The sequence below is a fragment of the Melanotaenia boesemani genome, chromosome 10 (assembly GCF_017639745.1).
Source record: "Melanotaenia boesemani isolate fMelBoe1 chromosome 10, fMelBoe1.pri, whole genome shotgun sequence".
Lineage (NCBI taxonomy): Eukaryota > Metazoa > Chordata > Actinopteri > Atheriniformes > Melanotaeniidae > Melanotaenia > Melanotaenia boesemani.
The window spans coordinates 14,972,737-14,998,486 of record NC_055691.1 but is presented as its reverse complement, the minus strand read 5'-3'; the positions used below and the strand labels follow the sequence as shown (position 1 = coordinate 14,998,486).

General features: G+C 36.8%; 1 protein-coding gene across 1 annotated transcript in view; it reads right to left on the bottom strand.

Moving 5' to 3' along the window:
* Nucleotides 1–214: 214 nt before the first annotated feature.
* The window catches only part of si:dkey-106n21.1 (solute carrier family 23 member 2), a 94,619-nt gene continuing 69,083 nt past the window's right edge, over nt 215–25,750 (bottom strand). The window contains exons 7-12 of the mRNA XM_041998258.1: nt 23,878–24,034; nt 16,820–17,073; nt 11,206–11,370; nt 8,483–8,591; nt 1,546–1,641; nt 215–1,464 (exon numbers count right to left, since the gene is read on the bottom strand). Coding sequence (XP_041854192.1) covers nt 1,280–1,464; nt 1,546–1,641; nt 8,483–8,591; nt 11,206–11,370; nt 16,820–17,073; nt 23,878–24,034 — 966 coding nt within the window. The 3' untranslated portion in view covers nt 215–1,279. The remainder of the gene's footprint in view (nt 1,465–1,545; nt 1,642–8,482; nt 8,592–11,205; nt 11,371–16,819; nt 17,074–23,877; nt 24,035–25,750) is intronic.

Genomic DNA, 25,750 nt, shown 5'->3' with positions numbered 1-25,750 from the left:
CCTAGTAGCTAATCATTATTTACTATATAATTTTATTGGATTTTTTTCTCTTCTTCAAAAAAGGTCACTTAGCTGACCTTTCCTCATGACTTTCTCCATTCTTTTTCTTGGAAACTATTTGCATGTTGTGTTGTTCAATGAGTGACAAATGAGGAAACTGTTAAATAAGTACAGAATTTATTTAACAATGACTTCTTTACTCGAACAGCTTGGGGCTGCTTATATGTATAGTACAAAAAAAAAGTTAAATTCCACATACAGTATATTTTTAAAAAGTAAAAATGTTTTTAAAAATGTCAGATTTTTATGTCTATACAATGATGCAAGAAGGCAGAATGAAACAGAAAGCTGTGACCTTGACAATATTAATGTAAAAGTTTTTTGTAGACATTACGTCATTTGGTTATAGTATAAATGGTTGCTTCTCTTGTTCTGTGGGTTACTGTTGCTTATGAGGTAGTAATGATCCTACAGAAGATGGAAATGTTACATTAGCAACCCCCTGAACAGTTAATGCATATTATGACAAACATATTACTTTAGTTTTTACATGAAAGACCTGCAAAGACATGGGTAATGCAATGAGAAGAAAAAGGAGACATAAAATACACACTGCCTTATATTGACATGAGTCATTCTAAATAAGTCAGAATCACTGCTCCTGAGTTGTTACATATGGCCAATAATTCTGCTGTTCCTTGCTTTTTCAGGCAAAATAAATGTTTTCTCAAGCTACCAACCATGTGGCAGGCGGTTAGTTAGTTTAATTCTAACTGTAACTGGAGCAACTTAACTCTTTAAGAGTTTTACTATTTTATTATAAACAAGATGCACACATATAGATATTAAACTTCATATATATATAGATGTATTGATTACGTTATTTTTTTAATTCTCTGTATGTCTTATATTACAAATAATACAAAGGGCCAAACTGGTCCCACATCAGTATCCCTGTGTTGTCAGTGACTGTCCAGTCTGAATGCTTGAGTTGATTCACAGTGAAAAGTTAATCACTTTATTTGGAAACAGCAACAGCTTATGTTAGTTGTTAGACGTTAAATGTCTTAGGCTAAGTTTTGGAAAATCAATAAACTTGCAAATATAGGACTTTGTGAAGAAACTGGAGGAAAAAAGCCAAGATTGTCTAAATACAGTAATTTCACAGTAAGGTTTAAGTACAACACTAATAATGTAAAAGCAATGGCTTTCAAGTGCTCAATTTTAGGCCTTCTGAGGCTAATAAGCTAACATCAGTATTACCCAGGAAGCTACTTCTTTAAGTGGATGCTTCCTCTGTCTTGGTCTTGTAAGAAGGGAGGAAGGGCAGATATTGGAAACACTTAAATCGTTTTAAAAAACCACTGCAAAAAGGGATATCATAGCAAGACAGATCACACAAGCTTTTGCTTTCTTCTTGTACCTTGTCCTGCCAGTTTTTAATGCCTCTCTCTTTGTCGGTGCCTGAAAAAGAAAAGGACAACAGCCATAATCGTAGGGCTTGCTTGATAATATTGATTTGTTGTAACTTAAAGGACTTCATACCTGGAATAGTGTTATCCAAGATAAAGCCCAAAAATCCACCGATGAACATATGTGTAGTGAAGAGCACTACAATCACTTGATCTAGCTCTTTTATTCCTTCAAAAGGGACACAAGATTAAAAGACATTTGTTACTCTTTTGCAGCTTGTATAACAACATGAAAACTATAAATATCGAAGGCCAGAGATCAGATGTAAGTCGAACTTACAAAAATAGAAATACAAGCTCACTTTGAACCAACATCATGCGGTTAATCAACATTTTTTCTCTTATACCAAAAAGGTCACAATCAATGCAACGCAATGGAGAAAATGTACATTACTGCATGTTTTCTAGCATGAAAAACCATTTGAAGTTTATATGCTGGTAAAACTAAATGTATTGGCAATGTAAGTAAAAACAGCAACCAATTTCATAATCAGTTCTATTGAACAAATTGTAATTGATATTCAGTGTTATTGGATTTAATAATTTCTTTAGGAACGTAAACTCTTGCGTGTACTGGACTAAGGGTGCAGTCACATCTGGGTAGTTTGCTAACCTCGGGCCGACTGGAGACACAATTCAGTTGGAGGGGTTCAAATATTCTTTCGGACTGAGATTGCGTTCACGCTTCACTTCTCAAATGAATCTCACCAATTAAATAACGTGTTCTACTCTCTGCCAGAGGCAGCACTGTACTGAGAATTACTGAAGGAGAAGACAAGACATTGTTCATCTATTGGTTAATGCAGAACAACTTCAGTTTCCATCACATAACAGCTAAATATAGAGCTGCATCAGATCCTGGTAGTCTTGGGTTAATTAGATTTTTATCAGACTTTTTAACGGATTCTTCCATGTCTGAGCGATTCCTCCCTTCCAGAGCCACCTATCATCCCACACGCACGTATGTTTTGGTTGTGTTTTCCCGCGATGACCTGCGTTTGTAGGCGGACTGAGTCCACTTCTTTGATTTGGATTAGAATTTGTTTGCACATTCACAAAACCCCAAACAAATCTGACTTTCTGAGCAAACGGACTAGGATTCAAATCAAAAAGGCTGGTGTGCGTGTGTCCAATAGACACCAATGTATAATGACTGAAGTCCTTTTTTTACCTTAATGGTTTCTACTTTTTGGGCTTCTACTTGTTCGGTATGGAAGTATTTTGCGGAGATGTTATCATAATGGGTGTTTAAGGTTTAGAAAAAACAAACAGCATTGCACCTTAAGTGAAACTGAGTCTCACTGTGAAAAGCTTTTAAATTTTTTAGGGTAATTCTTCAATTCTGGAAGCGACACAAATAAAATTCAATTAACCCCTATAGTGTTGGTGCAGGCAGTAATCTCGGAGATGGATGTCTCGGGCCTTGCCAAGAAAAACTAAGTCTAACTCTGTGGATAAATAAAGTGAAAAGGGGGGAAGAGAGGTTTTTAGTAACTTGGATGAACTCAAGCCTGAACCTAAAGCCTTCCTCACACTGCAATATGGAAACTCTCCAAGTACTATGTACAGGATTTTTGAAAAGCAGTAGATGATCAGAAAGAGATAAAAGTAGCACACAAAGAGCCAACTTTACATGTCATTTTCGTCTAGCTCAGTGGAGGGTCTGGAAGACTGGTTAAATGTTGCAAACTATCTTCAAACATATGTGTCTGTAAGTCCACTGAAGTTAAAAACAACACCATATGAAGGTTGCTTGGTGGCAGAGGGGCACCCTTTGTAATCACCAGACCACTGAGACACTAATTTTCTGAGTCCAAGTTGGCCTTTCATGTGGCATGTGTGATCACCAGCACATGGGTGAATACAGAGAGCCATTGAAGATGTGAATGCCTGCATGTCCGATCCCCTGCTTTCATAATGCTCCTCAGGCAATAAACTGCCTAATGAAGTTGTATCGAATTGAATCAAGAACTGCAAACAGCGCTGACGTAGTTTTACTCTGAACACACTCTTGTTCAAACAACTCATCCCTACGCACACACATACACACACACACACACACGCACACACACACAAACATGCGCATACATTTCTTGCCCAAAGAGGCAGCAGTCAAAAGTTCAAGGCACCCACTGAGTTGACTTTAAGTCCTACAGCTTGTACATGTAAGAATGTCTGGATGAGCCGCAGTTTGTTTACAAAGAGCATAGACATGACTACTCTTGATTGGAGATATCAACTGAGTGTTGAGGCTGGAGAAAAACTGTGGGGCAAGAGTGCTTTATCTGATCCGGGCAGATTACAGCCACTGACATGGGGGCTAGCCAAGAGGATTGAGAGGTAAGCAGCCTAGACCTGAGAAAACCAGACAAGCCCTCATGCCCAGTGTTGAACTGAGGATTAGCACTTTCTTGGGAGACACTAGCATCACATGACTCAGGATCAAGGTCTTATGTCTACAGAGAAGAGCTTTTTAATCTTGAGGATTGCTCTTTTGATGGCGCTTTCATAGGAGGCAGCCACAAAGACTCCAATCAGCCAATCACTGTGTCATGAAATGAAGGGGAGCATCAGCTGACAGCCTATGATTGATCTCTCACTGTTCTCAGATCTCTTATCGATCATACTTGATTAAAATTGTCACTTACTGGATTAATGTTTCATGGCTGGATTAGTCTAATTGAGTTGTGCTTGTTGTGTATGACCACACAAGTGCATTGTGTTTGTGTAAATCAGAAGCCAATTTTCAGTACTGAAAGATAAAAATGTACTTTTTTGTCTATAAGTGAATGTTATTCCATTTTTCCTCCCACAGTTCCTCCCTACACAACCAAACAGCAGTGACTCTAAAGCAACTTGTACATTATCCACAGCCACTGCCATTTGTTACCACTGGTTCACACAAACAACCCAGAGGTACCAGTAAACTAGGAATTAACCCAGATTAAACCCTATACATAGATTACAATATTAACCTATCACCTCAGGACGTAATACTCTCCCTGACCCTTTTAACTTCTTTTGTCATGCAGTTGTTTGTTTGACCACATTACAAATATGTTCAGGCTATAGGGAAAAAAAAAGGTATTTTTATATGATTGATATGAACATATGTGTGTATATACGCTTCATTAAATGGTGATTTTTGTGTGTGTTTTTGTGTGACCAGTTTTTTTTTTTTTTTTTTTTTTTTTTTTTTTTTTTTTTTTAAGCATTAACATCCTTCTTAACAGTCCTCAGCAAGTTGCACACCCCTCTGGTGTTAACTGTAATTTCCCCAGGCAGTTAATGTCATGTCTGATAAAAGCAAGCCGGTCTGAATCCATTTCCAGTCAAAGGGTCTGACAACACACATTAAATTATACTTGAAATAATTACAAGACCCCCATCAGCCCTTTCCCCCAACAGTGATGGCAAGCATCAGGCCATGTGTCAGTGTGAGAAGAAAAGAAAATCAAAGAGCAAGATCGTCAAAGCCCCAACAGTGCTCCCTACAGGCTGAACTAGTCCTTACAGCTAGTTAAACCTGGCTGACTTGAGCTGACCAAGTTACTAACTCCATGATTTTCTGTCCTCACCATTACCTATGAAGATATATGAAAAAAATTCAATAAAAAACAGAAACATATCAAACTTTATTGGGTAAGACAATTAAAAAGTTGTCCTTGTCACTTAAAAAAAGTCTAGGCTAAAGACCAAAAGTAAAGTGTTTGCCATCTGGGCCTGAGGGATTTGAGAACACCTTGGTCTTAGGAGCTTACGCTGGCAAAACCACTTCCATCTTTTACAGCATAATCTGTGGGTGGACTCACAGAAGCACACAGCCTCACACTCACTGTCAGAGCATTATCTCAACCTGATATAGATGTATAATTGTTTAGTATAATTCATAGATCCTTTGTTGTTGAGCAATCATTAACAAAGACGATGATGATGGGTTGTGGTTTAATTTTTTTTTTTTTTTTTTTTTTAGCTTATTTCTCAAAATAAACGAACAACATGAAAAAGGAAAGTTTCATAGGAGACCTCTATCATAATAAATGGACCCTTACAAATTAATTCTGGCATCACAGTATTGACTGATGCTTGATGAACTTTTACAATACGTGGTGAATGATTCTACTTTGCAACAACACCTGATGTGGGTATGGATGTGCATATACTTAAAAAACAGTCATTGTGACATCTTGACCCTGAGAGAAATATAATAGATTTGCTGCTCTGTGGTTTGAGTTCATTAATGCTTGGTAATAAACCAGTCCTGCAACCTGACAAGCTCACACATGTTAATGTGGTGTCCAGGTGTGTGCCATTTGTTACAGATGTGCACTGCCATCTAACCCATCCCCATGAGTTTGTTTGTTTAATACATGATAAGAAACCTGATTGAGCAGAAAACATAATAGCATGTCAGTGACAGTTAGTATTCCAGGAAATTCAATGTAGGGACCTCTTGTTGGGACACTTAAATTGGACTGGAGCTCTCTCTATTGGACCTTTATTTCCTCAATCACTTCTTCAACAATACATTGACCTTTTTTCATGTCTCAGGATTAAAGGCATGCAATGTTACAGTCTACTAAGACATCTAGTAAACATAATGCTCCAACTTGGCCCTCCCTGATTCTGCCAGCTAATGGGTTAATGGTGCGCATGTTTAGTTTTTTTTGAGCAAGCGGCAGAATTTCAGCCACAGAACTGAGTTGAAAATCACAGAAATAAGATTTATTTTCTGTTGTGAGCACATTCACACCTCTGTACACCTCAGCACAATCCATTTCTTCAATTAACAATTAGATGGCTTCAGTAACTCGTCCATTGGTTGGAAAAATCAGACAAGAGGTGGATGGAAAAGTGGAAGAAAAAAGTACAGATTTATAGAAGAATGCAAAGTGCTAAATCAAAATCAAATAAAAAATGTTTAAAAACTACAAATAAAAGAAAAACAACATTTTTTTATTATTAAATAAAACTATAGCTGCTGACCTGAAGTTCCAGATAAACTGTAAAACAAGGTTAAAAGTTCTCAGCACCAGTCGAAGTCGTCGACAAAAATTACAAGATGTAACTATATGCTAATCTGAGCAGTTCATAGCTTAATCATTATACAATAAAATTAAATTGTATTTTCTGCACTGCCTTTCAAAGAAGCAACCAAATTTGATATTATGCTTAAGCTTAAGCTTATTGCAATTTTCAAGTAGTTTACATATTTCTTTTAAATTTAAAGGTTAAAAAATGTAACCAACAGACATAAAATGTATTTTGGACTTATGCTAAGGTAATTTGTGTCTTTTAAAATACATTTCAAAATGTTTTTTTAAGAAGTATATTTGCATGATCATCAAACTATCTTTGATTTCCTGTTTAAAAACAGCTGTGTGAAACTGAAAGAAATGTTTTATTTCAACATTATTTTCTATCATTTAACAGAACTGAATGATGGAGCTGATGTCTGCTTGACTGCATCTCTCTTCTGGTGTGAACATGGCATACCTGTCATGTGTGATTTTTCTTTAGAAAACTACAACTGCAAACTTAAGGACCCCCACTCTGCTAACCTGGCCAAAAGTCTGAATGACTTCCACTGCGATTTAAAAAACAACGGGACAAAGAGCCGACCCGCCCACCACCACCATTCTCCAGCCTTTGATAAGCAGCAGCCCTTCCCCCTAAGCTACACCAAGATCAGCCATACATTCCTTCTGTAATTATAAAATGTCAAAGAAATTCTTAGTACTGTAAATGTGCATGGCAGCTTCCGCCATCAGTGTGTGAATATGTGTGTGAATGGGTGAATGAGACGTATATGTGAAGCACTTTAGATAAAAGCGCTATATAATTACAGACCATTTACCAGTTGCACTAACTCTGTGCTCATTTTTTGTGTGGAGTGGACATGGAGGTGTCTACAGGCAAAATGGAAAAAGTGAGTCGATTGGCATTTGCATGGATTTGAGGGCATTACACCTGTGGGAGATTAGGATGTTTTAACACCCACACTTTACTGTTGAGAGGGTTCAATGCCTGCACTTCCCCAGCATTTAATTAAAAAAGCCGTTTGATGTTGTTTGCAAAAACATTACTGGTCTGGTCATCTGCACTCTGCACATTGTGGCAGCTCCTCCTCTCCCCCTCCCTCTCCTGTTGTGAGTCATAACGGCTGTCGGTGATTAGCTGATTGTCTTTTAGGAAACTAGTGGTTTATGGTTCACACTGGCACATATTTACCCCAGAGTATTTTTCTTGGATGTGCTAGCTAAATAAGAAACATTTATCAGTCCCATGTTAATCAGATCCATGTCACTGTCACGGAAACAAGGGAACGTCTTCTCTAAATCATTGGTTTGAGAAAGGTCTAAACATTTGGGGCCTATAAATGTAGTGAGAGAAATTATAGACACTGGTTCTGGGATACAAATCAGGGGAACTCTCTAATAAAATAGCTAACAGCTGGTATAAAGAATTTATACTTCAGATATGCAGGGGCGGGTCTAGAAAAGTTTAGATTGGGGACTAGGCAGGGGCACTGACCAAAAAAAGGGAGGGCACAAATGAGATTTACTTTTTTAAGGTCTTGATTTTATGTAATATTGAACTGATTATTTAAACTAAAGTGATCATCTAATGTAAAAAAAAAACAAAAAAAAAACAAGAAAAAGCCAAGTAAGCTTAGGTTTACTCTTTCTGTTGATATTATACAGTAAAACCAGCAGATTTCTGACATAGTCATGAATGGTGATTAATCATGATTAAATATGATTAATTAAATAGTAGTATAAATAGTAGAGTTGCGCATTATAATTGGCATGATATTGGCTTCACAGTTAAATTTTTGTCATTCCACTGATGAAATACCAGGTGCTGGGAGAACATAAGCCAAGTCTGACCTAGTCATAGTCTAAGTCCAACAATGCAATGAGTTAATCTGGAACTCTGGCATTATTTGTGCAGTCCTCATTTAAACCCTTTAAAATAATTTTTTACATGAGTGCTAGTGTTAAAATCACCTGTGTCAATGATGCCGGGGTTGGAGTGAAACCAGGTAGGTAACACAAGACCACTGAAGGTAGAGAAGCCGAGGATGAGGAGGTTGCGAGAAGAGTTTAGATCAACATACTGGAGAGAGAAAAGGGGACAGAGAGAATATGAGATACAAATTGTTGAAATTGGTTTATTGACTCTCAGATGCAAGCCATTATTTTGTTATGTCTCAACTGGTTGCCAGGGCTGTTTTGGAAGTTATCTGAAAATGTGATTAGAAATAATCTGGAAATCAAAAAATGACCCAAATTCTATTTTGGTTTGGAATTCACATTTACTTGATCATGACAGTTTAGTAAAGGCCACAGTGGGGTCAAGCTTGTCTATTAATGTGCTCTAAGAGGTTGATCAAATTGGAAAAAAAAAGATAATTTTTTTCTGCCTCACCATGCAAGATTGGCCAAGGTTTTATGAGACAGGGACAGATACACACACATGCGAATGCACAGAAACCTGCCCTACTTTGACTTTGTATCTGTTCCCTTTGCTTTAAGCTTTTATGTATTTTTCCATTAGTCTTTCTGAAAAACTGACACATGATACTGGAGTTTCCTGTCCACACATTAAACGTGAGCACTATGTCATTCCAAACAATACCTTTGTATGTTGTATGTACTGAACCGTTTCTCCCTCAAGACTTTGACAGTGAGTGAGACCCAAGGGAGTTGTGCTTGTTCAGTACAAACAAAATAGTTGTGAGGAGAAAACAGCATAATATTTCAACTTTTTATAAAGACAGATTAAAGAAGCTCTTTAAAGGAAAAATACCTTGTTGGGGTGGGACTCCCCACACTAATGAGTTAGTAAGTTCAGTGTTGTGCAAGAGCACAGGAAGTATTTCTGTGTTTTACTAGTTCTTTCTAGTAAATACTCCAAGACTCCCTGCTGCTTGTTTTTGCTATCAGTCAGTAAAAAAGCAGCATGAATCTTTGACACACAGCATGGTTTTAACACAACAAAACAGTTCCATTCTTCAGCAAATAAATCCAGCAAAAAATTATTTGCTGTTTTTATTGGATATTGGAGAACTGTAATATTTTCCAGTTTCAACAAACGTTTTGCCAGTTTTCTTCCCAACGTGTCTGTTGTGAAGGAGGAAAGGTAACATTATGAAACTTAAGAAGCCTGATGTTAAAGCTCAATAAATCACTTAATTGTTGTTTGTATGATATAAACTCCTTTTCTTCACCATTAGAATTAATCTTTAAGTCATTTGAACTAATTTCACTGTAGCCTAATGACATTACCCTAGCTATACCTCCACAGTAAAATATATAGTATAATAAAATCAATCATGTAAAAAGCATGTCTGTGGGAGGCTTTTAATGAGCAGTGGTGAAAGATACTTTCTTTGGTTCTACTCCTTTAAACATGCTAAAGTGTCATGTTTCAGGAGAAAGGATAACATAAGACCCCAGCTCACTTGGTAGCTTGTTGCTTGGCCCTTTTCCCAGTATCACAGCCAAAAATGAGTACATTTCTATTATTAACAAACATTCATTGTATTTTAAACATCACCCCTTTAGGAGCTAACAAGTGCCAATCTAAACATAGCTTTTATTACAATCATCCAATGACATTTGTAAAGAAACTTCTTTAAAAGTTAGTGGAGATCAAAGTGTTTTGGTGCTAGTGGGCAAGCTGGTGAACCCGGTCAAGTGTAAATGGTGAAAACCATCAAAGACTGAACTGACATGTGACTATAAATTTCACTGAGAAAGGATATTGTGGAAAATTTTAGCTAATTTTAAATTTGATGGCATCACAAACACAAACTGGGAGAGCATTTGACAACTAACTGGGTTGACTGGTAACATTTCAACATGATGAGCATTTCATGGAAGTTCACCGATCTGAAAAATTGTAACTGAAAATTGTGGAACAATTTCAGAAAAATCTTCCTCAGTGTAAAATTGCAAAGACTTTGAAGATCCCACCATCTACAGTGCGTAATTACAACACTCAGAGAATCAGGAGGAATCTCTGTGCACATGGGTCAAGGCCAAAAGTCAAAACTGGATACTCATGATATTAGGGCTCTCAGGCAAGACAGCATTAAGAACAGGCATGATTTTGTACTGTGCTCAGGAAGACTTCCATAAATCACTGTCACACAGCACCATTTCCTCAGGATCAAAGCTAATTTAAAATGGTCTGAGACAAAGTGGAAAACTGTTACGTCCTGTCCTAAAAATCCAGCATTTGCTCTCCTCACTGACATTTACAGACAGTTGCTGGAAAAAAGAGGGAATGCTACACAATGGTTATCTTCACTCTTTTCTCACTTTTTTGAGATGTGTTTCTGCCATTATAGTCAAAATGAGCTAATATTTTCCATGAACTTGTAAAATGGCTCAGTTGCAACATTTAGTATGTTGTTCATATTCTAGCTGAGATAAAATATTGGTTTTAAGAGCTATAAAAACCATTTCATTCTGTTTTTAATTCAATTTTACACAGTATCGTTGGTATTCGGGTTGTTTCATAGTTCTAATCTGTCTAATCATAAACCTTTAGTGGATCTTTTCTTTGCTAGAGTTTATTTCTTACATTTCTTATTTTATAGCACACCCACCTTCATTTTATGTGTGGAAAAAACAAGCCAAATAATTGTATCTCATATAACAGGTGCTGTAGATCATAAAGCCTTCACTTAAATAAAGTATGTCAAAATAGTTCCTGTGTTTACCTGGAGGTTTGATATCCCCACAGCTGCAATCATTCCAAACATAACAAGGAACATGCCTCCAATCACAGGGTCTGGAATGGTAATAAAAACTGCTCCAAACTTCCCAAAGATCCCCAGAACAATCATCAGAATTCCAGTTGTCTGGAGGACCAGTCTGCTGCCAACCTAGCAAGAAATGAGCTTGTTAGAAAGTGTTAAAATATTTTTCACCGGGCAAATGTTATTTAGACTAGGACAGGATATGGGGGGAAAGTGGTTGAAAATACATTTCTATACTGTGAATTGCATCAGTTGTCATTTTTGACTTGGATCTAGACATCAGTGACTTACACCGTTAAACCACCACACTTTTACTGTAGATAAACTGGACTATAGGGCACTGCACAGTCTTCACTGAATGTCCAATGAACTATCTTTTCTTTTGTATCATAAGAACAATCAGATGTGTGTGTTTATTTGAGGAATAGATGGAAACAGGATACACAACAGTACTGAGACAAACTGGTGACCACAGCCACTCTGAGCAATATTTTTCAGGGAAAACTTAGGCAGATTTACTCACTGTGTTACACCTGCCCCAAACTTTGCTTTGGTTATAAAAGTTTACAGTAAAAACATCTGCAGCTCATCCAAAATGCTGCTTCTAGAGTTTTAACCATGACTAAGAGATCTGAACACATCACACCAGTTTTGAAATCTTCACACTGGCTTCCAGTCAGTCACAGAATAGATTTTAAAACCCTTCTGCTTGTTTACAAATCCCAGAATGGTTTAGGCCCAGAATCCATCTGTGATATGTTCAGAGAATATAAACCTAGCAGAGCTCTTAGATCCAAAGACTCTGGTCAACTAGTCCAAACCAGAGTCCAGACTAAACATGGAGAAGCAGCATTTAGCTGTTATGCTGTAAACAAATGGAACAAACTGCCAGTGGAGATTAAACTTTCACCAAATGTAGACATTTTCAAATCCAGGTTAAAAACATTTCTTTTCTCATGTGCCTATGCATGAAATCTGCATGGTAACCTTTTTAACTTATCTTGTTTTTAATCATTTTAATGTAATTTATTATTTTATTGTGGTTATGTGTTGATGCCTTTTATTATTCTAAATATCTGTAATGTCTTTGTTTTATGTAAAGCACTTTGAATTGTCCTGTACATGAAATGTGCTATACAAATAAACTGCCTTGCCTAAAATACTTAGGGCCTGATTTACTAAGATTCCTGATAAAGAGTGCAAAATTGCCTGCTCACGCAAATAAATTACATGTGATCATTGAACACCAACTACAAGAAATTATTTTTGCTGATCTTCATGTTTTGTTCTTTGATTAAAGTTTGCATAGTTTGTCTTAACGGACACGCCATAACTTTTGTAGCTGAGATGTCATTTTTCCCACTTGTTCAACATGTTTCCTCAGTGCAGAAGAAAAAAATGACTAGTTTCCCAACATGGTGTGTTTTTTTTTTTTGTTTTTTTTTTCAAGTGACCAGCAATAAATAAATAATATTTATTATATATATATATATATATATATATATATATATATATATATATACTAAAGTACTGCTTTGGTCATTGTTAAACTGAGCTGCTTGCACTTGTTTTTGTAAATCAGTGCAGTCTTAAAACCTTACCTGTAAAATTAGACATTCCCATCAGTGCTATCTGTCATTAAAGACAGGCCAAGTAGCCATTTTTATTTGCTAGTGTTTATTTCTAAGAGTTCTTGTTTTGTAGCACACCCACCTTCATTTTATGCGTGGAAAATACAAGCCAAATCTTTGTATCCCATATAACAGGTGCTTTATATTGTTCAACACGGACTAAATTAAGCATGAAGAAAGACTGTGAAATTTAGGTTGTGTTTGGATGTCCTACACAGACCAAAGTTATCCTAACAGAAGATGTTGAAATTTAGGCTGTGTTTAGATATCCAACATGGACCAGATTTAGCCAAAATATAACAGACATTGAAATTTGGCCCATGTTTACATGTTAAAACTTTCCTGATTTCTTATTTTGTTGTGTTTGTCACACTTAAATATGTCAGATATCAAACAAAGCTAAATACTACACAAAGACAGCACAAGTAAACACAAAATGTTTTTAAATTAAGGTGTTTAAAATTAAGGAGAAAAAAAAAAACATTCTGTTTTTATACGGTGCTAGTGAAAACTTTGGACACACTTTCCCATTAAATTTAATGGGAAACACAAATAAAGCCTAAACATTCCTGAGAAATCAGCTCAGTGGTAGGAACAAAATCCAGGCAGTTAACAGCTATACCCTGCCAGTAATCAGATACCCTGCTGGGATAAAAAGCTGCCCAAAGGAGGAAGTTCAGACCACAGATGATAAACATAAAAGCTATTCTCCGTTCATGGTGGGTTTGACCCCAAATCCAGCATCCAGAGGCTATACACTAAGTGGAAGAAGGGAGGCAGAGGACTAGCGAGCATCAGAGCTACTATCCAAGATACAACATCCAAGCTCCACGAAAACATCAGGAAGATGGCCCCAAGGGATGAAGCACTTAGTGAATGTCTCAGGCAGTGGAATCTGGAGAAGAAGGAGTTGGAAGAACCATCGTGGGCGGAAACCCCAAAAGGGATGTATCACTCACAGATAGCTGAAGTGGCAGATAGTACAAGTCCTACCAATGGCTAGAGAGGGCTGGAGTGAAGGACAGCACAGAGGGGCTAATCATGGCAGCCCTGGGCCAAGCCTGAAGAACCACACCAAGCAGGATCCCTGGTGCAGGCTGTGAAAAGAAGCCCTTAAAACAACCCAGTAACGACCAGCAGGGTGCAAGATACTTGCAGGCAAATAATACATGGAACGCACAACCAAATAGCCGGCATGGTGTTCAGAAAAATTTATGAAGAATATGGACTGGAGACCCCTAGGTCACAATGGGAAACACCTTCAACTGCAACATACAGACCAACAAAACGGTGGCAGCCAACCAACCGGATATTGTAATCATGGATAAGCAGCAATGGAAAACCTTTGTGATCGATGTAGCCATCCCTAATGATGGAAATATCAGGAAAAACACCCTTCTCTTGCGCTACCAGTTCTTTTCATGATAATACACTCACAGTTTTATGAATTCAGTTTTCATATAGGTTCTAAGTGAATGCTCCTTTTGTTTGGGCAGTGTCTTTCTCCAGCCCTGCCAGAAAGTGAGGATAATATACTTAAAAGCAATCATTTATGTAAGTATTGTGATAAGTACTTTTTGTTATGTCTGTTTTTCAATAGTCAAAGCAAATACTGATGATAGCTGACTTCCAGTTCACAGTATGGTGTACAGTATTTACAGACTATAATCCAAAGTTAACAGAATAAAAATGTGTGGATATTGTGTCACTGCACAAGGTGAAATTTCCTAAAATGAGGAGTGACACCTACCATTGAACCATATCTTATAACACATGTTGAGGCAAGTCTTTTATCCATCCTCATATTCAGTCAAACTCAGCTGACACATGGCTATCATTTAAATTATCACCTTAATCAGTAGCTCAGCCAGTGAGATTTAAAAGAATACACCACAATTAGCCAGTAAACTGGCTTTTCCTTAGAAACTTTATCACAAGACAATCAAGACGACAAGAAAAATGACAGCTCACTCCGCTTACTGTTTCTTCCTGAGATGTACAATGCACATTCCTGGCTACTTAATCATAGAGCACACATTAACACCTACTGCCACACTGACCATATATGTGTGCACATTGAATTCCAGTTGACTTTCCTCTTTTTAATGGTAGTCTTGGATAAAGTGCAGTGCAGTCAAAATTTAAAGAGGAATTTGGAGTGTAACTTTGTGGGGTGGGGGCACCTTCATTTACCACTTGGAGAATTTGGCTTATCACTTCAGAGGGAAGGGTCATTGCCAGTTCATACAAAGTTGCTTTGAGTGACAACCTTTATTTTATGTTAAAGCATAAATGTTCTTTGTTAAAATTTTATGTTCTATTCTCGTATGTCATTAGGGAGGTACTCAAAATTTTGTTGAGTCATAAAAGATAGCCTATAACTCACCAGGGAGGTATCCAGAAGGCATCCTAACCAGATGTCGCCACTCCCCCAATACAAAAAGTACATTATAAAAGCTTTACAGGTATAATCAGCAAGATATATTATGCTACATTGAGTTTTACATGAAAGTTACTGTGCTCCAGGCTGGTCTGGGAGTTTCTTGTTTTGTTTTTTCTCCTCCTACTGTTGGCTGCTGTTGGTGTCAATCATAGATGTCACACAAAGGCTTTAATTTACAGAACGTTTAGAATATTTTAAATAAACTGAAGTATATAGGTTTGGGTTTGATAATAGATGATCAAAAATGTACACATGCATAGGTTACCATTTCAATTATCATTGAAAGATAACGTGAAAAAAAAAATTAAAAGGTTTTATTTAAGTGAAATTGTAATGTAAAACATATTTACAGATGGGAATAGCATATAGCTTTTTAAAAAAAGGGGGAAAAAAGAAGGGAAAAACATCCTGTGCATTCCTGAAATATACATGAAAATAGACATAGACAACGGCTACAAAACTCTTTATTCGAAATGGAACGCAGCCCATTAATGGCAGACAGTACAGAACAGGATTGGGACGTGCCATACACATAGTAACGTCCACAGCTACCATGTTAGCAATGATCTCACGAGACCTGAGAGAATCTTTGTTAATAAAAGGCTGTTTAACTTTTCTATTCAACAATCTAAAATGTTTATGGTCCATTGAGAAAGAGAAGCAGCCTTTTCATTGTTGTTTTTCTCATAGTCACAGCTTAAAAGTCTTAATTTTGCACAATTTTTCCCAAAAATGTGCCATCATACTGAGGATTTGAGGTCTGCTGGAGGATGGGATTTCCACCAGATGGTATTGGGTGTCTTCTTGTATCAATGCTGCTGATCAGCAGCCCACTATTACATACAATGTCAATTCAATCAAGTGAAAAGATCGGAATAGGGAGCCCATTCAATGCAAGCACCTTATTGGTTGTTCAGTGTCTGACTATACTTCTTGTACCAATATTAGTGGTAAATAGGAGGATAAAATTCTCTTGTCAAATTAAAACTATGCAAGTCAGTGCTCAGGTTTTATTCAAAATGATCTGATGACGTAAAAACACACAACTACACACAAAAAAACCACATCCTTAGAGAGCAAAACTCTCATAGTGTGCCATAGATAAATCTACCAAATCATGATTTCAAAAGGGTATGTATGAATATTATTTTTTGTAAAAAATCATGGCAGGTGTTAAAAAAAAAAAAGAAAAAAAAAAAAAACTTTGAGTTTTGTACTGTAGAAATAGTGAAACAAGTTAAGACATACACAAAAAGTTGTACGTCATACGCCAAATGATAAACAAATTTGGGAGATGGAAGTGAAATGTCTAAAGCTCCAGAACTAGTTGGTAGTGTTGAAGACTAAAGAAACACAGCAAATATTTAACCTTAAAATCAATATACACTGTAAATAAATCAGTGTGTGGTGAATGGTAACTTGTTTGCTTTAATGAGGTGATGAATTACCAGGACTGTCACATTTAAAGGGATTACAACTGTACCCTAGTGCCATTGTGTACCTTTGTAATTCCAAGTGCAGCAATGTTCTGGCTGTAGGAGGTAGTGCCATTTCCTGTTCCCCACAGTGCAGCCAGGATGCAGCCAATGCCCTCCACGGCAATACCTCGGTTGATTGCATGTGTTGGAGGTGGAGGGGCACCAGACAAACGAGCACAAGCATAGTAGTCACCAATGGATTCCATGGTAGATGCCAAGACCCCTGCCATCATACCCAACACTGAGGACAAACTCACTGTGGGTAAACCCCACTGACCTGTGGAGAAAGTACAAAGCAAATTTAAAGACTTTATTCTTTAAATAACAGATCTTGGTAGCACAATGATTCAATGCTCAGTATTTTGTTTTGGCTGGAGGTTTGGCAGGCTGCCACCATGTGACTGAGGAAGCAAAGAAGCTTGGTTTGTAAAACATGATAGATACATTTATTGCTCAAACCATGGAGATTTACATAGGCAGCTATACAAAACATCTGCCAGAACACTGAACGCCATGCTGACTTTTCTCAATACACTCTACAAACATCTGAATAGCTCCAAATATCCTGTTGGGGTTTATTTTCTAGTTACTTGTAAGAATCTAATTTAGTGTACTCTCTAGCAGTCAGAGCAGAAGAATATTAATTTACCAGCTGAATGTAAGACGCTGCCTTTAAAATTTCCAAAAAAGTTGTGACATTATGCACAATGTAAATACAAGCAGAATTCAAAGGTCTGCAAATGCCATAAAGATTTTTCTTTGCAATTTAAAAAAAAAAAAAAATCTGCTATATCAAATGTTCAGAGTCCTTCAGTATTTAGCCAACCATCTTTCCTTGGCCACATGGCATTTTTCAGTGAGGTAAAGGAAAAGAGATTAGGTAAAAATGATAGGAGATATTTTTTCCTTATTAGACTGAACTCCTTGCAGTACTTAATCTTCTACTATCAGTTGCTTTTCTGCAAATTTATAGGCACTCAGCAGTTGCAGTACTGTCATCTGTTTAACTTTGAAATTGAGGGACATTTACTACATGTAAGTAGAATTTATAGCTGTATCATCTACACTTTGGCATATTTTGCAATACTAACTACAAGTTTTTTTTTATTTTAAAATTCATTTCCATGTGCTGCTTAAGGCTAAATAAAAAAAAAAGGCTATAGCAGGTTTTTTTTTTACAGGTACCTTGTTTCTTTTGTTACGTAGTCCAGGCTTTGACAGTTTGTTTGTGTGCATGTGTGTTTATATATGTTATTCATAGACATGTTTATTTATAGCTTGATGTGGTTTGGTTTTGTAAACCCCGATTCTTATATTTGTTCTATTTTTTTCATGGTTGGCAAAAATGACTTGATGCATTACTGCCACCAAGTGGTCTGGAGTGTGCACCTGAATGTTTCCAAAGGCTGGCGTTGTCAAAACATTTACTTGTCTGCTAAAAATACCCCCCCACCCCACCCCCCGCCATATTGCCGTAGCTCCCCAGTTTGAGCACCACTGCAATAAGAGACTCTTACCTATTTGCTTAGTTAAATCCAGGCGGTGACTTTGTTGTACCAGTTAAACTACAATCTGAATAAACTGAAACTTGAAAAAGCAGGGCCTCGGGTATGCATGCCATTTAAAGAACTTCCCAGATATAATGCAGAGCGTCTTCAAACTCATATACTCCAAGTTGTTTTGATTAGAGAACTTTTTTTTTTCTTTGCTTTCTTTTCTTTACTCTAACCTTAAGTATATTTCACAACTAAGTTAACATGAAGCCAGTATGTATTTAAAAGCAGACATGAGCAGATGTCAGAATTTTCTACAGAGATAACATTAAACATGACAGCATCCTTTGAGGCACTTACAGTATATCAACATCAAAGGTTGATGATGCAGATACTTGGGGTTTTGGAATGCAAGGTTCGAATCCAGCACAGGGTTTTACTGACATACTATACCCATATCACTATTACAAAATAAAAACCCTAGAGCTCTGAAGTGATTATAATGATTGGTTTTGAAAATGAAATGCTTCAAAAGTTATTTAATTTTCCTACAGCAGCTTGTGGTCTTTGAAACTAAAGGGGTCATGCTCCATGTGCACATCCTGCATTGTTGACGGGCAAAGTCAACTAACTGCTCTCAGGTCTCCTCTGCTGATATGGTTCAGCTGAGAAAGAGGAAAACTACCGGTGTGTGGTTTACACCGTCACATATTTACCCCAAAGTCTTGTTTTTGGCAGGACCTTCTCTAACACAGTAGTTGATGAAAGGATGTTGCTGTAGAAAGGGTTCATACTTCAGGTATGCAGGGATGGGTCTTGAAAAGTTTAGACGGGGGACCAGGCAGGAGCACTGACCAGGAAAAGGGGGCACAAATGAGACCTTTTTTTAGGTCTAGATTTTATGAAATATTGAACTGACTATTACAACTAAAGTGATCATGTAATGTAAAAAAAAAGTGAAGAAAAACTATTTTAATGATTCTAATGATCTATTTTATCAGCAGGTGTTCATTTTTGGTGATGCTGCTGTAGGACTTTTATCACTGCTGCACAAACACTCACACTTCAATGATAAAATGAAAATGTGTTTTTATCCAGATCATAAGTTTCTTCATCTATGTTGGCTGTTTAACTTCAGTTGTCGCACCTGGTGGTTTTATTTATTTTATTGGTTTTTATTACAGAAATGATCACCATGGAGACAGTTGGTGAAATGATGATATATAAATTCTGAATTATGATCTAGAACATGGTAGAGATGATTTAGAACATTATATAGAAGTACATTACATGCTGCATTTACTGACCCTTGGACATCTGATATTTACCCAAGTCAGTTAACAATAAATATTTGTAAGCATTGGCTCATTCTGTTTATACAATGCAGGAAAAACGGGCAAATTTCAGGCATATAAAAACTTGTGAATGGTGATTAATCATCAAAAATTTGTAAGCACCTTTAAGTACCACCACTTTTCTGAAGTTATTTAAAAAATCACATTCTCACATATTCATTCACACACATATTTAGTGAATATACACTACCGTTCAAAAGTTTGGGGTCACTTTGCCATGGGATTCAATAGGGAAGTGACCCCAAACTTTTGAATGGTAGTGTATTCATATTAATAATGAAAAAATGCAGCTCAGTCTCACCAGAAATTGTAATATATAAATGTTTGCCCACATATCTGGGCTTCAAAAGTGGTTTAGAAGATACACATGCATACACACATACACCAACAAACATATACACAAGCATAGAAAAAAACAGTTATAGATAAAAGAAAAAAAAAAAAGCCAGTGAGAACACATATGCTTTTAGATGAGATTTAAAAACAGGAAGACACTAGGTCTGTCTGTTTTCAAAACTGGGAAGGACTGGCCATCGGGCTTACGAGCATTTTCCTGGTTGCCTGACAAGTTTTTGGGCTGACACGGTTTAAGTTTCGGTCTCACTGGTTCATAAAACTTCCTAGATTGGCAGTCCAACTAACGCCAATCACTTAACAATTTATGAGATAGATGGAGAATGTCTGTTAATCTAAGCTAAATTGTGGTTATTATTATTATTATTATTATTAATATTATTATCATTATTATTATTATTATTATTATTATTATTATTTAAACTATACATGGATCCCTAACCATTAGAGGGAGGTAACAAAGCAGAAGTTCTTAAAATTATTTTAAACAAAACGCTTATTCTGAAACATCCAGAAGCATCCTGTCAGAATGATGTCAGAAACCAAATCCATACACTTGTTACTTCAAGACTGGATTACTGGAATTCTTTATTATTAGGACATATTGAAACTACCCTGAAACCCGCCAACTACATCAAAATACTGCTGCGAAGGTTCAGACAAAAACTGGGGGAAGAAATAATTTTCTCCTATTTTAGCTTATTTATTTTTCCTTACATATAAAGCTTTTAACAACCAAGCTAACTGGTTGACTGATTGACATGCACTGGAGTCCAGAAATTGTTCCAGAGTGATGGCATGAAGAACACAAATGTCCACAGCGTTTGTTATCACATTTATTATAAGTCGATTACTTTCTAAACACCATTAATGTGTAAAATCACATAAACACTCCTTTACACTTTATTTTAAAATAAATGAGTTAATTAATGCATTTCCTTTTTCTTTAGTGCATAAACAGCAACGTTATTTCTCATATTAAAAATCTGAAATGGGCCTTATCGCAGCAAAAGAAGCTGATTTTGGGCATGCGAATGCAGTGTCACAGTGGTGAACCGAGTCCACCAAAAACCACTTCTGACTGTTTTCGCCTTACATTTAGAGAATGGCCACAGGGTGACCCAATGTATATAAGAAAGAATTTTGTTCTATGTGCAAGTTTAGAGGATCTTTGCTGATTTTTTTGTATGTTTGTAAAGGGATGATATTGAAGAATCCTTTCGAATAATTAAACATAGCATTTAACACTGCGATTAATTGCATAATTAAATAATTGTGACATCCCTATTCGAGACCTTTTGCTGAGATATTTTCCACCCTGGCCTGTTGTAAAATCTCCAGTTTACCAGACAACATATGAACATGCCAGCAAATATCTGTAAGCATTTGCTGTTACTGTTCATGTGTGCATGTTTGTGTTGTGGTGAGAGTTTGTTCTTTCTGTTGACCTCCATTCCATTCATTCTTGACTATCATGAATCCCTACAGATACATAATAAAAACAAATCACCTGCTTTTCTCAACATGTTGTAAAGAAAACATTCCACAGCATTATTTATGCATACCATGCTGCCTCTTTTGTGCACTAGGTAACTGTTCCTCACATCTCAAGATTCAAGATTTAATCATTTATTGTCATTGTCAGTAACAATGAAATAACAGTTAGAGCATTAATCAATCTATCGGCATACCTATGATGCAAGTACATCATAAGATATTACAGAATGAAACCAAAACACCCAAGTACTCAGAATGTGAAGAAGTACATTAAAATAATGAATGAAAACACAACAACATAACAGACAGCAGAGTATTTATGAATATATAGTGTGGCTGTTACGGCAATGCAAAGTCTAGTTCAAAGTTATAACAGGTGTGAGAAGGTGGAGAATGAAGGATGAAAGAGGATTGGGGGACAATGTTATTTTAGGAGTATGACTGCCTGGGGATAAACGTTGTTAGCCATTCTGCTGGTTCTGGTGGGGAGTGACCTGTACCTCCTGCCAGAGGGCAGCAGGTGGAACAGGTAGTGTGTTGGGTGGAAGTGGTCTCTTATGTTTTCAGTCTGGCGAAGGCAGCGGGACGTGTACAAAGTGGAGATCTTTGAGAGGTCAGACCCAATGATTTTTCCCACCAATTTCACCACCTCGATTGCCTGCTTCTCCTCTTTATTATAGCGGGAGAACTACACTAGCAAACCATTTGCCAGCACAATGAATGGCACCGCTGCAAAGGTTTGTCAAGAGTCTTTTCAACTTCCTCAGGTGAAAGAGCCACAGCTATGCTTTACCCACAGCCAACGTGATGTTACGGCCACAAGATAGAGCCTTCAATATAGACGGACCCAGGAATTTAAAGGACACCCTCTCCACTGACTCTGCATTGATACAGTGGTGCATGATTTATTGATTTGCGGAATTCTACAATCATTTCTTTTGTCTTTTCTATGTTCAAGGCCAGGTTGTGTTCCTTGCACCACCCCACCAGAAGATCAAACTTTTCCTTTGCATTAGTTGTAAGTCCTTGAGTTTCCAAAAGTAGAATGGTAGGCAGGACCTTGACTTTTCCATTCCATCTGCCTTCAAGATAAGTTTTCAAACTTTCTGTTTTAAGCTTATAACCAATTTATTGTTAAAATATTTTAGGTGTGGTTGAACCATTCTTTTATTTATGCTGCTATAGGCCTAAACTGCTGGTGGAACTCTTATGATCCTCCTTTCTTAAATCGTCTCTTTTCACATTTTTTACACTTAACTCGACTAAAAGTTATTTATGGAGCACTTTAACACGTCAGTTAAACAAAGTGCTGAACACAGCATAGAAGCAATAAATTTTAAAGTAAAATAAAATGCAAAGTAAAAACTGAAACAATAGCAGTAAAACAATAAAAATATAAAAACAGGAAAACAAGAGTCTCATTCTAGATCGAAGGCCAGATCGTAAAAATAGGTCTCCAGGTGGGTTTTAAAAAAATGGACGGTGATCTAACCTGTAGCGGGAAGGAGTTCCATAGTTTAGGAGCAGCGACCGCAAAGGCTCTATCCCGTTTGAGCTTCCGCCTACACCTCAGTACCTCCAAAAGGAGCTGCTATGAGCCGCCGGGCTGGTAGATGTGGGAAAAGCTGCTCAGAGAAGTACAGCAGGGCTATTTAAGGATTTAAAAACAAATAAAAGAATCTTAAGGTGAACTCTGAAATGCACAAGCAGTCTGTGAGGTGATGCTAAAATAGGCATAATGGATTCTCTCTTATCTGCTTCAACCAGAAGACGAGCAGCTGCATTTGGGACGAGTTGGAGATACTAGAGAGATGACTGGCTGACTCCAAGATAATGTAATCCAGCTGGAAGTGATAAAAGCATGAATTACTGTCTCAAAGCGTGGAGCAGTTAAAAATGAGTTGACAATGGTTAAAAAAGCTAGACTTTACCACCGATTTAATCTGGCGATCTAGTTTAAAATCATAGTCTAAATTAAAACCCAAATTAGTGACATTTGGTTTTAAAAATCTAGACAAGGGGCCCAGATCAGCTGGGGAGGGGCCACTGGAGCCATTCAGCTGAACACTAGCCTCAGTTTTTTTCTCATTAAAATTCAGGAAACTAAGGGCCATCCACTCCTTGATGTCATGGAAGCATAATATAGGACCCAATACCCAACCCAATAGGACCAAGGATAGCCTAATATTTTATGTCATTAAATTTACATTTCTCTGATGTTTCTTTTCCTTCCCATGCCATAGCATGAATTCATTCCCTCATCTGTGTATGTACAAATTTATGTTAAACTTGATTACTTTCAGTTTAAGTTGCTGTGAGAGGCTGTTGGTAGTAAATAAATCAGCAGAATTGGATTTATGATTTAAGCAAAATGACACTTACCTGGATAAGGCACATGGAACCACGGGGAATTTGTTACAGCATCCAAGCTTATGTCAGTCCTGGCAGAGAAGCCATACTGATCAGACTTCGAAGGCAGGACGTCAGATATGGTCAGTACAAAGCAGAGCAGCCAGCCGCCACACATCCCAAACAAAGCCTAGAAGTTGTTATCAAAGAAAAAGTATTTTGGTACAATTTCATTTTCAATAAAAAATTCATTTTAAAAACCCCTTTTGAACCCACAGAGGTGTATTCATTTTAGAAAAGTCACTCTGAGGATGTTCAAAAACATAAATCTTACTCACATACTTTACTTCCACTCCTCATACAGCCAACAGTTCCTGTCAGTTATTTAATTTTTATCAAAGGCCAGAGAAAACCAATAAATCGACACCTCTGGCACAACCACAGCACACAGTAAGAATCATCTGAAGCATATGTTTTTTTTTTTTCAAAGAAACTCCTACATCCCTCATCACCCTAAATGTTTTAAGATGTTGATGATATCATAACCCTGTCATTTGCAGATTTTAATGCACTGTCATTTGTAGTGCTGCACTTGCACCCGAGTTTGCATGCATATCCTCCTGACTACCAGAAAAAAATTGTTTAATCAATATTTTTTTTTTTATTCCCCGGACTGTTTGAAGGGTAATGAGAAAACTCTGACTATGAAACTCGTTCTTCTTAATTGAAAAATACAGAACAAATATCAGGAAATAGCTACAAACGTCCACTACAGAAGACAATTCTCAAACTCTTAAATGTTGTGGTAAAATGTTGTTATATTCATTTAGAAAATGGTTTAATGTGTTCTCAAGAGATATCATAAAGATATATTACAATAATACTTCAGGACTACATTTGCACAAAAAGAAGTTATGCACTTACTTTTCCTCTTCTTATGAAATGTGATTGTGGTAATGAATGCCATTTTCCTTGAAGAAAAACAGGATGTTCCCAAAGCCCCACCCCTATAAATGTGGTACCATTCAAAAGCCCTGGATGTCCTTTTTAGAGAAGAAAATGAGTGGGTTTAATTGCTTGCAGGGGGATGGAGATATTCAGGTTTACAAATTTCCTCCACAGAGGACAAATTTATACTACTGGTAGTCAGGAGGATATGGATATAATATGTATAGTTTTGATTGCATTTTAAAGGGTTTATGTGGAAGAAAAAATCTGTGTTTAAGAAAGTGTTTATCATACACAGACTTCTTCAAAAACAGGCCAAAAATAGATGCAAAAATAAATAATAGCTAGTAAATTGCGTCAAACTATTCCCTTGACTTTCATTTTATCTGTGGGATCCAAGAAGAAGCTAATGGATGTGATGTAAGTGGAAATAATGTGATATATCATTACTGCTGCCTTACCACATATGTGGTCTAATTCTTTTATCCTATAAAATCTGGCTTCATTCTGTTAAACAACAAAGAACAACATTTTATGCTTTCCATGGCACGAATCGATGACAGCTTATAAATACTGACAGACTTTTTTAAATCCTAAATTACCCTTTAAGATCAAGAGACCAGTTACGCTTTGTTGTTTGAGTTTTGCTTGCTTTCAGTCATTCTGCCTCAATCTGTAGAGTTGCCATGCATACATCCTTCAAAGGCCTGAGAAATTAATCCCAGCTGACTTCAAGGTATCTATTTTCCATTTATTTTCTAAACCAGAGGAATTTCTGACTCTTCTTTGATATTTTGATTTTCTTTTTCCAAGTTTCCATCTGTGAAGTCACAGTTTAAGTCTCTATCAGCGCATCCTTGTTTTTTGGGCCTAAAATTATCTTTTGTATTGAGTGAAAAGCCTGCACTTTTCTAGCACAGACAACATATGTGCAAAAACACAACAAAACAATCAAACA